Here is a 16,464-nt window from a genome sequence, read left to right as displayed (position 1 = left end):
TATGACCCTCTTGTAATAGAATTATGCACTGTTAAATAAAGTAAAAAGTGTCCCTTTTATGTTAATAAGTAGTAAGTGTTTTGGCCGTAATCCCCAAAGGTCTCATAAAGCCTTCATGTAAATCCATCGCGAGATCACGTCATTGCCCTTTTGATTAACGTCAGGTCTCGCGATACTTTGTGGACGTTACCCCATTTTCCAACTGTCCGTTCAATCAGTCGGGATTTTGGTGCCGCTGGAGCGTCTCAGGGAAGCTTCTTTGGAATTAAAACTATACGAACAGGGGCCGCGTACGCCATTAAGTATCGACGGAGACGCAGCGGAACCTACTTTATGCAGTCTTTGACAATGAGGGTGTTACTATGAGGTGAGTTTGTGTGAGGATGCTAAAGAGGAATGTCCCTGAGCGGGCTGACGTTAGCCTCCGCTTTAGCATCGATGCTAGCTGTGTTTATGTCTTCATTAGATCCTCTGAGCTGTCATTCCGAGGTTTGTTGTGATCAAAGTGCTTCGTCTGCATTCCAACAGGCGTGTGAATCTGCTCAGTGCAATAAGATGACAAGGAATGATTCGCCACAGCCAGGAATTCCCAGCCAAGTGTTAGCCGCTATGCTAACGTTCAATCACTGCATCTGCACTGCGTGGCGTTCACGTTCCGTGAGCACTTGTCATTTGATGTCGACATCCTTGGTTGATCGAACACGCGGGAATCAGTCAGGAAGATGAATACTTTAATTTTTTTTAACTTAGTGGCCATTCCACACTAGCAGGATGCTAGCTGGTCAAAGCTGCCCAACCCTGTCAAGTGTTTCCTATTAAAAGGCAAGACAGGCATCTTGTTAGTGAAAATACAGCAGGAAATGAAGATTAAACATGCATGTGATGTCAACTTCACACGCCTGCATTAAGGGTTTTGCAAAGCTTTTGCCCGTGCTGAGTGGTTCCTATGGTAACGATCGTCCGCCCAAGGTTTGGAGGATTGCGCAACCATGAAACTCAATCTAGGCATTTCGATGCTTGTCTGGTGATGGCATATGTAGGCCTTTCGATGGGGTTAGGGATGGATGGATGGCTGGATGAGATGGGGTCACCTCTGTGACCTCTTTACTTTACAGCAGTGTGATAAGTCTGGTGTGTGTGTGTGGGGGGGGCATGTCAGCAGAGTGTGTCATAGTGAAGTGTGTGCCAAGCGGGGTGTGTAAAGAGATAATATGCTCATGTGGGGGTGGGGGTGGCTGCTGTACTTATAGGAACAAATATGTTTATCACATCTACTAAATACACCCCCCTTGTGCAAGATTTAGCACTGTAATGCAGATTTCCAAGAATGACCTCCTGCTGTCGGGACAACACTTTCTGTTTCCTTTTTATGTAGCTTTTAAATCAGTAGGTGTATCATGAGAAACCAACTTGACAAATTCACTTGCATGCCTGTTTGTTTTCCTCCTCTTGTGTGAGTCATTAAAGAATTTATCATCGTCCCCAGCTGAGTGCCCACAAGACGAGAAATTGTGTCCCGTTTTAATCTCCCAAGATCTTGAGACACCCTTATAGATTCGTGTGAATTGTTGTGTTTGATGTTTATGATGCAGTTTTTAGATGCATAAACATTGGACCATGAGAGGGGTCATGGGGCATAAGTGTGTGGGGGGGGAGAAAGTTTAAACCTTAATCTGTATCAGGGGGAATCTATGAGTGTGTGTGTGTGTGTGTGGGCTTAAACAGGCATCTGCCACAAGCCCGATAGCAGTCCATCATTCCAGTTCCATTCCAGTGCTCTAATTATGACGACTAATCCCATCAAAACAAATCCACCCTGGGAGTCGACACACAATAGAAATAGGACTCACACCAAGAACTAAGCCTTAGTTTTGTATGAATCATTAAATCTGACACAAGTTTCAGAGAAGTGACGCCGGAGATTGTGTACTCAACAGAACACAGTGGAACCCGTTGAAGTCAACAAAGAAAAATGGGTCGGTTTATGTCAGCATGTCTTCCCTGCGACACTTCAGCGTTTGAAATTTTGCAGCTCCATTGACGAGTCATGCTGTTTTGTCAGGAGGCAGATTAGTTTTACCCTACTGATGATGTGTTGTTGCAACAGTAATCGTGCTCACACATTTCTAGCAACAAGTCTTATTTGTGTCTTAAATGGCATATTTTTTGTTAATATGTCTACTATATTGGGTAATACAAATGTAAAGGTGACTATAGGGGTGTTATTTAATGTCTAGAAATCGCTACCAATGTAAAAAAACATACTTAAAAGGTCATAAACAGAGTTTCTATGCTTTAACGGCAGAAATATTCAACTGATGAAAAAGGAACCTTACTTCACTGAAATTCACTTATCACTTGATAAATGAGGGATGGCTGTATTGCAGCATCAAGAACCACAAAACAACCGGACAATTATATCGGACAGCTGCTACTCTTGACGAAAACTTTCTATCAGTCTTTGTGTTTATTATTTTCATGGTAATTAGACTTGGCCATCCACCCGTTTTCGATGCCACTTATCCCCGCTAGGGTCCCAGGTGTCTTTGGGCGAGAGACGGGGTACACCCTGGACTGGTGGCCAGCCATTCACAGGGCACATGTAGACAAACAACCATTCCCACCCATATTCATACCTATGGACAATTTGGAGTGGCCAATGAAGCAAATTTTTGGAATGGGGGAGGTAGCCCACGCACACGGGGAGAACATGCAAACTCCACACAGAGATGCCAAGCGCGGAATCGAATACAGGTCTTCCCATCTCTTGACAGTGTGGCCTACATGCTAACCACTCAACCACCGTGTGGCCCCTAGCCGTGTCACGATAATAGATATATAAATTTAACCCCCTCACATGCATCACTGGTCTTTACACCACTGACACTCGACAATGACATAATTGTAGTAAATGATTAATACATTTTAATTAAAAAAAACCCTCTATTGGTTAATTCTTCAAGGCACACTTGAAATTAGGTGGTTGAAAATCACTGATCTAGAAAGCTACAGAGTCCACAATTCAATAGAAAAAGTCAAAATTATCCAATACCTATCCAAGAATCGATAATTAATAGCACAATTACGTCTACTTGATGCTGCTGTTTTGAATATTCATTGTAGAGCACAAGAGCAGAGAACCACTCTTTCGCAACTGTAAACGTGTGTGTGTGTGTGTCCTCCTGACCCACTTAGGCTGGTTACTTTGTCCTCCAGTGCTGACGATACAGAGCCTGACGCGGTGTCACCAAGCTCCGTATGCCAGGGACACTTTTCTCCTGAAGATAGACGTTGCCTGAGGTGGGAAGCTGTTTCTACAGAGTGTCTTATCACTAAGTTTTGCGTGGAGAGTGTTTTAAACGCTCATGCTGAGTTTTAGTCGGTTTAGTGGCTTGCTTGGGGGCTGGGTGGGCGCTGCCAGGTCTGAATGTGATGAACATACCGACTGGTGCTGAGTTATGCACCACTTCCATCACACTTCCATGCAAGCTGAATGGTAGCTTGAGAGCCGCTATGTGAGACACACCAGCAACTTTACATTGAAAGAAGTCAATGTGAGTGTACACAACTATTGCATAAGAAGTGTTTTTACTTGATATAATTATACACCTATTTAAATAAGTTTACATCATTTTAATAACTCATTAATTTGTCTGTTATTTTTTTGATGAATTAGATTTTTAAAAACTACACTTTTAACTGCCACTTGTTTATTCTATTGAAATAATGTGAAATAATTTATTCATTCATTTTCTACTGCTTTTCCTCACGAGGGTCGCGGGGGTGCTGGAGCCTATCCCAGCTGTCTTCGGGCAGGAGGCAGGGTACACCCTGGACTGGTCGCCAGCCAATCACAGGGCACATACGTATAGACAAACAACCATTCACACTATAAATAATAAAGAATCTAAATGTTAATCTAAGCTAGTTGTTTCAATGAATGAAGTAATGGGTTAGGCAATAGATGGGCCAAATGAATATGAAGCAAACGCCCGCAGTTAGTGGCTGGGTCCGCCAAAATGTCAAAGCTGATATGAGTCAATGATATCAAGATCATAGGTCTGCTTTTATGGATCACTCAGGAAATTCACAAATCAGTGGATATTGACATATTTGAAACTAAAAACCATGAATCTATGACCAAAATCGTTGTTGATTGTCAACATGACCCCCCACCACTACTAACCTAAAGGTACCAAATACCACCCAGAAGTGCATACAGTTCTACACAAGTTCCCAAGCCTTACTTACTTAACCGTTTAAAGCCAATGTGAATGTTACACTGTCACTGTTAACGTTAGCGAGCTAATGCTAACAGAGCCAAAAGGAGAAGCCCAACCCCAGAGGTAAATAGCAACTAAATGCACCCCAACGGAATCATCACCCGGTCAAACTCCGCTATTACTGAAACCCAGTTGATGTGAAAGGTTGTGTGTTTACAAAGCAAAATACGGATGCTAACTAACTAAGTTGACCCTCCTCTGTTGCTGGGAGGCGCAGGCAGACCCCCGCCCCCGACTGCTGAACACCAGTCATCATTTAATTGGCTGATCCGGGCATGCACTGCGGTCTTACCAATAAACGCAGCTTTCTGATAGGATGTTTTCATTGTTCCCCAATACTAATATTTATAAAGTATTTGTTCCAATTCATTATTCCTAAAAAAGTCTTTATTCCTGCTGTTCCGAATATTGTATTAGGGTTCGGCCCCACCCCTGATACTTACACTCCCTGCTTAATAGAGTTGTTTTTTTGCACTTTTTTTTTTTTACTTGAACTGCATGCCTATCCTGGTCAATAAAAGCGGTCTTGGTCTGGCTGAGCTGTGTCAAAAACTCTTTTTTCCCCTTTAAATGTTTCCAGGTGTTGTTTGTGAAGACGACTGAGTGAACCATGGCGCAGTTCCCCACCACATTCACGGGTCAGTAAACTCTGTCATCCTGCACCCTTTATGGTCCCTCCAAAGGAATCCCCTCAACGGGAAGTGAAACTCATGACTACCACACTCTCCTCATGCCTTCCCTTTTCTTCTCCTTCCTATTCTTTTGTCATCGTACCCGTTCATGTTCAGGTCCAGACATGTTCCTGATCTCGGTGGATGAGCGAGCCAAACATGACCAGCAGTTTCACAGCCTCTCCCCCACAGCGGGGGGTTACATCACAGGTAAAAGATGGCGTGTGTTTAGTTGTTTTTTCAAAAGTGGTGTCACTGTCCTCGGGTCGTACTGTGAACTCACTTCCCTGCGTCTGTCGACCTTATCAGGTGATCAGGCCAAGAACTTCTTCCTCCAGTCTGGACTGCCGCCGCCCATCCTGGCCCAAATCTGGTGAGTCAGCTGTTTTATGACCGCCATGTTTGCTGTAGCAGCCATGTAGCAGCCATGCACATACACTGCTGATCAAAACAATGTACATTTTGCACTGTCGCAATCTGTTGTAAGGAGTTTCTAGGTAGAGCGTCAAAAGGCACAAAGAAGAGGAAAAAAACATTTTAAGTAAGCAAGTTATTACCAAAAGGCGTTAAAGTTGAAATGGGCTGTTCATCTGCTGATCGAAGGTTTACGAGCACAGCCTTTCAAAGACAAAACCTTGGCCCAAATGTGGATTGGATGATTTAGTGTCAGGTATTCACACTGTCATGATCTCTGGATGGCAAAGGCCAAAAAGCTTTCTCTCTTTGAAGGCGGTGGGATGGTTGAGCTGCATAAGCAAGGCCTCTCGCAGCACGCCATTGCTGCTGAGGTTGGACCCAGTAAGACAGTCATTGGAACTTCTTCAAACATCCTGTGGCTCATGGAACAAAAACGTCAAGTGGTAGACCCAAAAACAAGCCGGAGGATCCCATTGGCTGTCCGTCAAGACACGGGACCATCCTCGGCCCAAATGAAGGTTGTTACTGGTGCCCGGTGCAGTCCAATAACCATCAGACACCACTCGTCTCCTTCAACGCCACACAATTGGAGGTTTGGAATTTGGAGGAGAGGACCAAACATGGGACAGGTCGTGTAGGGGCGTCAACTGGCATCCGGCTATGTGGAGATGTTGCAGGGGACATCCCTCATGACTGAAGGCCCTGGTCTGTGTGGTAACGACTGGCTTTTTCACCAGGACAACCTGCACTTCACAAAGGACTTCTTCCAGAGGAATAAGCTGACTCTTTTGGCCCATCCTGGGTCTTCCCTTCATCTAGATCCAATGGAGAACATTTGTGGATGGATTGACAAAAATGTCCATCAGTTCCAGACAGTGGATGCCCTCCGTGAAGCCATCTTCACCCCCTGGAGCAACATTCCCACTGGCCTCCTGGAAACACTGGCATTAAGCATGCCCAAAGCCATTTTAGTCTGATGAACAAGAATGGCACACAGCTACTCTTTACTCACTCCTTTTTACAGTGTTTTATTTCTATTTTGGGGTGGGTGGGGGTTATTGGGGTATGGTCTTCAACCTTTGATCGGCTGATGAACAGCCTGTTTCACTTTAATGCTTGTTTGCGATTCGATTTAGTTCCACTCCTATTTCCCCTTTGTGGATTACGAAGCTTTACTTTGAACCTCTTTGATGATTATTTAATGATTATTGGATCCCACCTGAAGAGAAAATTCTTTATTAAATCCCTGTTTTCATAAATGTTTTGCACATGGACATATTTTTGTTTTAATTTTAAACCGCTCCTTCCTGTCACATGATCATTGTCTCGGTGCGTTTCAGGGCTCTGGCTGATATGAACAGTGACGGTCGCATGGACATCCACGAATTCTCCATTGCCATGAAACTCATCAAACTTAAACTCCAGGGTCACCCTCTGCCCCCCACACTACCCCCCAGTATGAAACAGCCCCCACTACCTTTACCCCCACAGAGTGGATTTGGTAAGGTTGTGTGGGTATGGATCATAGTGCATAGATCTGCTTCTGTGTGTCCACTCATGTCGCTTTGCTTCTCTCCAGGCATGCCACCCATGGCACCCATTGCCCCTCCTATGCCCGGTGTGCCCCCGCTCCCTCCTCTACCTGTCGGGGTTTCTCCACCTCTGGTCTCGGCAGCGCCGCCGCCCCTCCCTCAGCCCATGGCCAACGGTGCCCCTCCCTCAAGCATGATGCCACCCATGTCGGGTTTCTCCCACCCAGGTGAGACAGGCGTGATCACAGCAATACACATTGTAAACGCCCAGCTTCTGTATTTATGCTAGCACACCAAGTTGTATCAGCTTTATGGATGAAAGATGGCATGATGGCTGCAATGTGTTGTTTTACACCCTCAGCTTCCTCTGTCAACAAGGCCTCCTTTAACCGTTCCAGCACCAAGTTGCAGAAGGGGCCGTCGTTTGATGCTGCTGGGTAGGTACCTGCAGACGTCACATTGTCCATAAAAGTCGCCATTGAAGGTGCATTTGATCAGATGTGTTTTTTTTCTGGGTTTCTTGTTGTAGCGGTCAGCCTCCTTCATCACAACCCGACTGGGCCGTTCCTCAGTCGTCAAGGCTCAAGTACAGGCAGCTCTTTAACTCCCATGACAAGATGATGAGCGGTCACCTTACAGGTATACTCGCCCACACATCCATGTTGTGGTTTGGAACAAAAGAAAAATCTTGTGTTTCCACCTGGTGGCACGTGGGGGGCATCAAAGCAAACACACACATGCACATGCAGCGTAGCCTACCCCAAAGCTCCTCTGCTATTACATTTGGGGTGCACCCCAAACCAACACAATCACACACACGGACGCGTCGCCGATGATAGCAGCATAGCTGACTTTATTGCAATCATTCTTCTACAGTTACAGTTGTATGAAAAAGATTGGGCCCCTCGATGATTTCCAGCATTTTCATGAATATATCAATGGATGTGTTAAATTTCTACAACATTAGGGACTGTATGGGCTCACTGCATTCACGCCCTTGTTCTATGGAAGAAACACGCCAAGGTACTGAAACCAATGCACAGAGTGAGCTCTCTTTTTGGAGGCGAGAAAAAATGGACAAAAATCATCCATTAGTTTTTCCTTTATTGTGTCATTAATTTAGTCATTTATTGTCATCGCAGGCCTAATACCACCAGACTTGTTTCCTTGTCTCATTTTGGGACACCCCTAACCGTTTGCCTTTTGTGTTTCAGGTCCTCAGGCGCGCACCATCCTCATGCAGTCCAGTCTTCCTCAAGGCCAGCTAGCCTCAATATGGTCGCTACTTTGGATGTCTGCTATTTCAGCTGCACGGCAAACTTAATAATGTATTCCTACTCCGTGTGTCCAACAGGAGTCTGTCAGACATCGACCAGGATGGGAAGTTGACTGCAGAGGAGTTTATCTTGGCTATGCACCTCATAGACATGGCCATGTCTGGCCTGCCCCTCCCCCCGGTGCTACCATCAGATTACCTACCACCTACATTCAGGTGTTTACTGTTTGGAAAGATCACATTCCCTCTCCTGTCATCATAATCATCATGTGACCTCAGACCTTACACATGTAAACATAGACGTGTCATGTAACAACACTAAGCTTGATTTGGATTGCGTTGTCCAGGCGTGTGCGAAGCGACAGCGTTCAGCTGGACCAGAAGATCGTCCCGGAGGAGGCAGAGGAAGAGGCGGAGAGTAGCCAGGAAAAGAAGCTCCCAGGTGCGGGGCATCGTAGTCATCCCATGTTTGTCCCACTTCAATTGTTCCAGATCCGACTGTGATAAGGGAATTTTGACCAAGAGGAAATGTACTTATTAATCCAATATTTTTTTACAGCTAGGTTTTTTACAGTCACGTTTACCAGTCCTATTACCCAATATAGTAGACATCAATCCCAATTAGGATCTTGTGCTAAACTGGAGCCTGTCCCAGCTGACTTTGTGTAGAAGGCGGGCAACACCCTGGACAGGTGGCAATATAGACAACCATTCACAGTGATATGTTTCCTGTAGGAACAGGAAGTACTGAATTGGAGTAGTAACGTCAATGCTAAAATCACGTTTTGAAGTTTTATGCATCGTTTGTATTTTGACCTTACAAATCTGAAGTAAATTTGAACTCAAGTCTCTCTTCATAGCCAACGAGCTACACATTTTTTCTTTAAATTTGGTGGGTGGGCTCACAAGTGGGGAACTTGATTTGTTTGCCAAACAATTAATGCACTTTATCCTCTGCAATAATAATGTTTGTATATACTTGCTTTTGCCTCCCCAAAGTGACATTTGAGGATAAAAAGCGGGAGAATTTTGAGCGAGGAAACCTGGAGTTGGAGAAGCGACGTCAGGCTCTCCAGGAGCAGCAGAGGAAAGAACAGGAGAGGCTGGCTGCCCTGGAGAGGGAAGAACAGGAGAGAAAGGTCAGTCACGCTTTATTTATTTACTCACTCAATTCCAGCCATTTTTCAGAAAGGCAACGATTTAGACTGATTTATTAAGGCACACAGAATATAATGTTCAATGGCTGTATCAACATGGAACCTACCAAAAGAAATATTAGAGTTTTTTTCTACCTTTAATGATTAACCCTCCTTTGGTTTGAGGGAAGGATCTGTCAATGAAATCACCCGCTTGGAAAGAAAACCTGTAATGTCTCGGCCCTCCATGGCATGAGTTTGACACCAATGTAAAAGATATAGAAATACATCTTTGGGATTGGATGTTCTGGTTTATGAAAGCGTATATCTCTTTTATGAGACATTATTTGATGAGTAACAGGTACAGTCAGTCAAATCCTAATTGGTTCCAGTCCTTCTTACTTGCAGGTTTACACAAACTTACACAACGCACAGTTACATCTAAATTTTAAAAAATTATCGGGATCATGTTAGTTTTGAAAATAGTCTCCCGGCATCTGTCTGTGTGACAGGAGCGTGAGAGGCTGGAGCAGGAGAGGAGACGACAACAAGAGTTGGAAAAGCAGCTGGAGAAACAGAGGGAGCTGGAGAGGCAAAGAGAGGAGGAGAGACGCAAAGAAATTGAGAGGAGAGAGGTGGGAAGGGCTTGATTATGACACGCCCACAGTGAACTAATAAGTGAGCTGTGAGCTGAACTCTGTGCTGCCCAGGCTGCTAAGCGGGAGTTGGAACGCCAGAGGCAGTTGGAGTGGGAGCGCCAGCGTCGCCAAGAGCTTCTCACTCAGAGGAACAGAGAGCAGGAGAGCATTGTTCTGCTTAAAGCCCGCAAGAAGACGCTGGAGTTTGAACTGGAGGCCTTGGTAATCAAACACGCACACCCAGAAACTGACCCAAAAGGTCGAAGACTAGTTTATTTGTAGTTTGCACACTTGGCATGCAATTCCTGACTGGGAATGGTGCACATTGGCGCGCAATTCCCCCCACTTCCTGCATCTGTGAAGCAGCTGTGGCATTATTTGGTCCCGCTTGACACCACGCAACAGCAGGCATCACCTTTAGCTTAACAAACTCCTCTTTGCAAAACACCTACAGGATTCTGACCCCCAGAGAAGTAGCTCTCATTGCAAAAAAAAGAAAGGCATCAATTGCGATCCACCGGTCATTATTTGGGACTGTGAGAATGTTAGAAAACATCAACGTCCTCCCCATAGACACGGGATCCACCCTCTGAACATTGCCGTTAGGCCTCGCTGCTCCCCAAGCATGCAGCCCGCAAACGCCAGCCAAGAGCCCACTCCACCGCACACAGACCCCCTGGCATCTCCAAGTAAGCAACAAGCGTGGAGCGACAAGAGGGACGGGGAGAAGGAGTGACAGAGCGGCAGTGTACCAGCACACAGCATTTATAACGTGTTAGTGTGGCTCGACATCTGCCTTGGCTAGCTCACTTGGCTAGCTTGGCTGCCTTGGTCACGCAACTCGTGAGGGTTGACTGACCACCCCATCCTCCCCAACCACCAACAAGCCGAATAGAGTTGTGCCGACGCCCCAAGCACGTCTCATTCTTTGATATGCACCGCCTGCATTATTTGCTAATTGGAAATGATGCCACAATTTAGGCATACTTGACATTGTTTACGACCAATTGACTCATAGGCACAGGCATAGGTCATCGGCAAAATTGCTACCAGTGTATGCAAGTGTAAACAGAACAACCAGGAGATAGCAGCCTTGACAAATGCAAACGGCTCAACAGGAAGAACAGCCCGGCTAATTGCTGTTAATGAACGAATCTAATGACGTGCTTCCTCCCATTTCACAGAATGACAAGAAGACCCAGTTGGAGGGCAAACTGAAGGACGTCAGGTTCCGTCTGTCGGCTCAACGGAGAGAGGTGGAGCAGACCAACCAGACGAGAGAAACACGCATTGCCGAGATCACCCTGTTGCAACAGCAGCTGCAAGTACGCACCAAGATGTCCTCACAGCTCTGTCTTGATTATGAAGTGTGATCTCACACTTGGGGCCTGTTATTGCAGGACTCCCAGCAGTGGCTGGGGAGGCTGATTCCTGACAAACAAAGCCTGAGTGACCAGCTGAAACAGGTTCAGCAGAACAGTTTGCATCGTGAGTACCACTCACATCCATTCCGTCTTTCCTACGTTGGTTTGGATCCCTTTATTAGGCTTTGGTGGTCCAGACACAGTGACCGGCTCACATTGTTTTTCTCTGTGCATGTGCAGGTGACAATCTGTCGTCCCTGCAGAAGGCTGTGGAGCAGAAAGAATCCAGCAGACAGCAACTCAAAGACCAGCTCGACACAATAGAGAGAGAAACCCGGGCCAAACTGCTGGAGATAGATGCTTTCAACACACAGCTGAAGGTAAGGAAATAATGACCGCACAACACCATTTTCTGCTTCTTAGTCCAAAGTGGCAGTCATACGTTAGTGTTTCCCTGAGATTTGCAGTTTTGGGTGGGGCGGGGGACACAAAAACGTATGCAGCATAGCGGACTCTAATGCGATTGCTTCTCTATAGTTCCACATTGGGTGTGCACGTGTGCAGCATGTGAGTGTGTGGGTTGGAGGGTTTGGATTGACAACTAATTGTGAAAAACATGGGCACACATGCACGCACGCAGCATAGCCCACTGTATTGCAGTTGCTCCTCCACAGCTATATTTAACAAACGTTCATCATAGATGCAGGGCAGCCCCCCCCAGTATCCCAATATAAGGGTAGGGGAAATACTTTACAAACACAATGTACTGTAGTGTTTGAGCCATTCAAAAGCAATGCCTTGGCTTGCCATGCATTATCTGTCTAACCTCAATTACTGCACTGCTTTAACATTGTCCTAATGCAGGGGTCTCAAACTCCATTTACCTGGAGGTAACATTGTGGAAAATAATCGATATTAATCAATACATCGATGCGCATGCGCGCGATGCGAGTGCATCGGCTCATTCACTGGGTATGGATGCAATTGACGGGTGAAATCTAAATTCATTGCGATGCGTTTGTGGGTATTGGTAAAATTTTATTATAATTTATTTTAATGTATTTATATATTTATTTATTAAATTTATTATAATTATATCTTTATCTCTCTTTTTAGCAGTTTTCTATCTTATTGCACCAAAAAGAAAGTGTTCATGTGGATTGTGGATGTCCGCAAAATTCCAAAAGTGCAGTTTTTAATTTCATAAGAAAAAACTGGTTAGCTTGCGAGCTTGGTATTTAGCGGCCGCCTGGAGTCCCTGCAGCATCAGAATTGTGGGTGTCTAACAATGAATCATAGGAGTGGAAAGTTATCGTTGCTGTGTTTTAATGTCTACGGGGCTCTGATGATGTTTGAAAAGTCATAAACCGTTTTTTCTCTGCTCTAACTACAAAAATAGTTAATTTATTAACATCGAATCCTATATTTCAGAAATTCATTTATCAGCGTCTGGTGTGGAACCAATTAATTAATAATAATAATTAACAATTATAAAGGAGGGACAACTGTACTGCACTACCAAATTCTCTGCAACGATTTTGAGACAGATTATCGAATTCAGTTTTACATTTATGAAGTGGCCTTTCATTGTGGCCAGCCAAGGACACACCTGAGCAATAATCATGCTGTCTCAGCGGCAATCTTGATATGCCACACCTGTGACGTGGATGGATTATTTGTGCAAAGGGTAAGTGCTCACTAACACACTTTGATACAGATTTGCTACAATATTTGGGGGAGAGAAAGAGTGAGAGAGAGACCTTTTTTGCACATTTACATTTTTGAGTGCAGTTCATGTTCACCTCCTAACAGTGCATATTTAACTGTGTTCTACTTCTCATACTTAACCTAACAAACCTACCCAGGTAATAGCATAGCATAGCAGCTGGCACATATAGTGCACTGACTGATAACGTTGAAGTGTTTCTCATTCATGTCTCTCACTGTGGCGTATTCTAACCCTTGTTGCTGGAAACGTCAATGCCATTTAAATTTCACCTACATTGGTCTACTTTGGGAGGAAGATGGAGTCTTTGTGATACTTGTGTTCCCTCTGACCTGGGCTCTCATCTCTAAAAGCGTGTGTATGCACCAAACTGACGTGAGAATGTGTGCACCAGTACGCTACTTTTTGCAGCTGGTGTACACACAAAAAGGCGACACACACGAAGTGTATAACATGAAATGGAAGCCAATAAAAGCTGATACAACATCGCATGAAAACACCACGCCATGATTGACCTTTCGTGGAAAGCGTTGCTATTTGACATGACGCTCACAGATTTCATTCATTCATTCATTTTCTACCGCTTTTTCCTCACAAGGGTCACAGGGGTGCTGGAGCCTATCCCAGCTGTCTTCGGGCGAGAGGCGGGGTACACCCTGAGCCAATCACAGGGCACATATAGACACACAACCATTCCCACTCACATTCATACCTATGGACAATTTGGAGTGGCCAATTAACCTAGCATTGTTTTGGAGTGTGGGAGGAAACCGGAGAAAACCCACGCATGCACAGGAACATGCAAACTCCACACAGAGATGGCTGAGGGTGGAATTGAACCCTGGTCTCCGAGATGTGAGGTCTGCGCGCTAACCACTTGACCGCCGTGCCGCCCCTCACAGATACCAGTTGTCAGTCAATGTCAAAACTAGGCCGGCGGTCATTTTGCTTGGCAATAGTTGTCCTAGAAATTATTTTGAGACATTTTTTTCATGAATGTAAATAAATAAATATATATCTCATTTTTAAAATAGCAATATTTCTGTTAAGCGCGATAAGGATGAACCAACAGTAAAGGGTGCAAAGGTGGTTCCCCTGACCCCCATAGCGGCACACAGGATGCATGGCGCATGTGTCCGAATACGGTACACCTTGCTGGGACCCAGCAGGTGGCTCCCTCCGCTCTATGTGGTGGTAGTAATGTCATGATAAACCATCAGGTACACTTGGTGTAATCCTAATGTGTTCCAGCCCTTCTTCCCCCCCCAAGTGTGTACAAACTACACTTCTATCTGAATTTAAAAAGTAGTTCTAAAGAAGTTATTGGTGTCATGAAGCAGCCAGTTATCAGTATCGGTATGGGATAAATATGGTGCATCCCCGCTATAAACAACAAATTGCGTGAATGTGTGCGTATACACATACAGCACTTTTGTCCGTACGTACGTTTTGGGTTTGTAGTAGTCAGATTCCCGCGTACCGCAGACCTCACAGCTAGGAGATCAGGGTTCAATTCCACCCTCGGCCATCTCTGTGTGGAGTTTGCATGTTCTCCCCGTGCATGCGTGGGTTTTCTCCGGGTACTCTGGTTTCCTCCCACATTCCAAAAAGATGGAATGTTAATTGGCAACTCCAAATTGTCCATAGGTATGAATGTGAGTGTGAATAGTTGTTTGTCTATATGTGCCCTGTGATAGGCCGGCGACCAGTCCAGGGTGTACCCCGCCTCTCGCCCGAAGACAGCTGGGATAGGCTCCAGCACCCCCCGCGACGCTCGTGAGGAAAAGCGGTAGAAAATGAATGAATGAATGAGATTCCCACGCACATTTTTATCAATGAGGCCCATAGCATTGGATCGACCAAGAAATGCTGAGCCAGGTCAGAGAGATACAGACTCATGGAGACCTGCCGTGCATTGCTGACAGGAAGAATGTAGGAATTTTGAATGTGGTTGCCTGAATATTTCGCATCTCCGCGCGTGAATGTGGGTAACTGTGAGGCGCCAACAGCAGACCTACAGCGTAACATGCATGCCGCTGTAAGCAAAGAGGATGAAAACACTGTTTGATTCTGCTGCCCTCCGTCTTCTTTTTTTGACTCCACTGCCCCCCTCAAACTCGCCACTGCTGTGTGTTCTTTTCCTGCACCTTAACCCTTCACCGTGACCTCCATTCCCTACCATACTTTGTGAGATTTGCATAATGAACCCTTCCTTCTGCTTTCTATTCCTTTATTTATTCCCCGACACTGTCCCTTTTTGCTCCATTACCCATGCCAGTCTCTGTGTGAGTTCTATGCCAGCCACTGTGCCAGGATAGAAGCCCTGCGACGCCAGCTTGAGGAGGAGCAGAGAGGGAGACAGGTAGAGCACACTGCCACTGGTGGACTGGGGTGGTACTACAAGTGGGATGCAGCCTGATGGAAGAGAAAAACACAGACTTAAATGTTGCAGCAGTACAGTTGGGCAGGTAGTTTGAAGTAGGTACAGTGTTACATCACTACACTTTAAAAGTAGTTTGCCTTCAAACAGAGAAACAACAAAAGCAGACAGAGCAGATCAGTAACAAAAGACACAAAGAGGGGGATTACCGTAATTTCCGGTGTATAAGCCGCTGCTTTTTCCTCACGCTTCGACCCGTGCGGCATGTGCGTTGATGTGTCTAATTTGTGGTGGCGTCGTGGTCTGGCTACACCTGGTGTAAACCAGAGCAGTCATTTTGTACTTTGTCATTGTTAGTTATGTGCGATACCACCGATGTCAGGCTGGTATCAGCCATACTGATGCGATACCAATACACTCGGGGTGCATGATAATTATTCGGCCAGTATGAGGGGATTTATGACATAGTAAATCACAAGTTGTCATAAATCATATACCACGCCTGGGGCTTATTGTCCCTTGGCAAATTAAAAACTGCAAAAAGACTTGTCGGAGATCTCGGTGGGGTCACTCCGGCTGCTCAGAGCGTGTGCCCGGATACAGTGCACCTTGCTGGGCCACCACAGGTGGCTCCTCCCCACTCTACACTCCACTTGTACTGATATCGGTGATGCGGTAGTAGTAATGTCATGATATTCCAGGTGTGTACAAAAGGTAGATATAAAAACTTATTATGGTTATTGGCAACATATTGGTTGGGAGAAGCAGAAAGTTATCGGCTTGAAAAAAAGATACCATCTGATACACCTCACGTGGGTAAATTGTAAAAGAATTGTATTTGAAATCATAGCATAGCTATATATAAGGAGTGTTATATATAGCCTTATATATAAAGACTATGTACTATAAGACTGTATATAAGGCTATGTATAAGACATATATAGCCTTATATATGACTATGTATAAGACTATATATAAGGCTATAGGACAGTAAGTAATGTATTCATTCACTGTGTTCCTGCTAATGATACACATAACCTC

General features: G+C 45.1%; 1 protein-coding gene across 3 annotated transcripts in view; it reads left to right on the top strand.

Moving 5' to 3' along the window:
* Window positions 1–180: 180 nt before the first annotated feature.
* itsn1 (intersectin 1 (SH3 domain protein)) overlaps window positions 181–16,464 on the top strand; it is a 38,767-nt gene continuing 22,483 nt past the window's right edge. For 2 of the 3 annotated variants that reach the window (XM_078793899.1, XM_058064622.2), the window contains exons 1-17: window positions 181–367; window positions 4,864–4,921; window positions 5,072–5,164; window positions 5,264–5,327; window positions 6,712–6,872; window positions 6,951–7,130; window positions 7,265–7,340; window positions 7,433–7,542; window positions 8,118–8,181; window positions 8,258–8,395; window positions 8,527–8,621; window positions 9,179–9,318; window positions 9,828–9,950; window positions 10,026–10,175; window positions 11,138–11,278; window positions 11,354–11,441; window positions 11,558–11,697. In XM_078793899.1, coding sequence (XP_078650025.1) covers window positions 4,894–4,921; window positions 5,072–5,164; window positions 5,264–5,327; window positions 6,712–6,872; window positions 6,951–7,130; window positions 7,265–7,340; window positions 7,433–7,542; window positions 8,118–8,181; window positions 8,258–8,395; window positions 8,527–8,621; window positions 9,179–9,318; window positions 9,828–9,950; window positions 10,026–10,175; window positions 11,138–11,278; window positions 11,354–11,441; window positions 11,558–11,697 — 1,791 coding nt within the window. In that variant the 5' untranslated portion in view covers window positions 181–367; window positions 4,864–4,893. Of the gene's footprint in view, window positions 368–4,863; window positions 4,922–5,071; window positions 5,165–5,263; window positions 5,328–6,711; window positions 6,873–6,950; window positions 7,131–7,264; window positions 7,341–7,432; window positions 7,543–8,117; window positions 8,182–8,257; window positions 8,396–8,526; window positions 8,622–9,178; window positions 9,319–9,827; window positions 9,951–10,025; window positions 10,176–11,137; window positions 11,279–11,353; window positions 11,442–11,557; window positions 11,698–15,321; window positions 15,406–16,464 lie in introns of all 3 variants that reach the window. The other variant, XM_078793898.1, reaches the window with a different exon arrangement.

Source organism: Doryrhamphus excisus, linkage group LG10, assembly GCF_037039965.1.
Source record: "Doryrhamphus excisus strain RoL-2023G ecotype Guam linkage group LG10, RoL_Dexc_Guam_v1.1, whole genome shotgun sequence".
NCBI lineage: Eukaryota > Metazoa > Chordata > Actinopteri > Syngnathiformes > Syngnathidae > Doryrhamphus > Doryrhamphus excisus.
The sequence above is the reverse complement of the archived record's forward strand: the minus strand, read 5'-3'. Positions and strand labels throughout refer to the sequence as shown.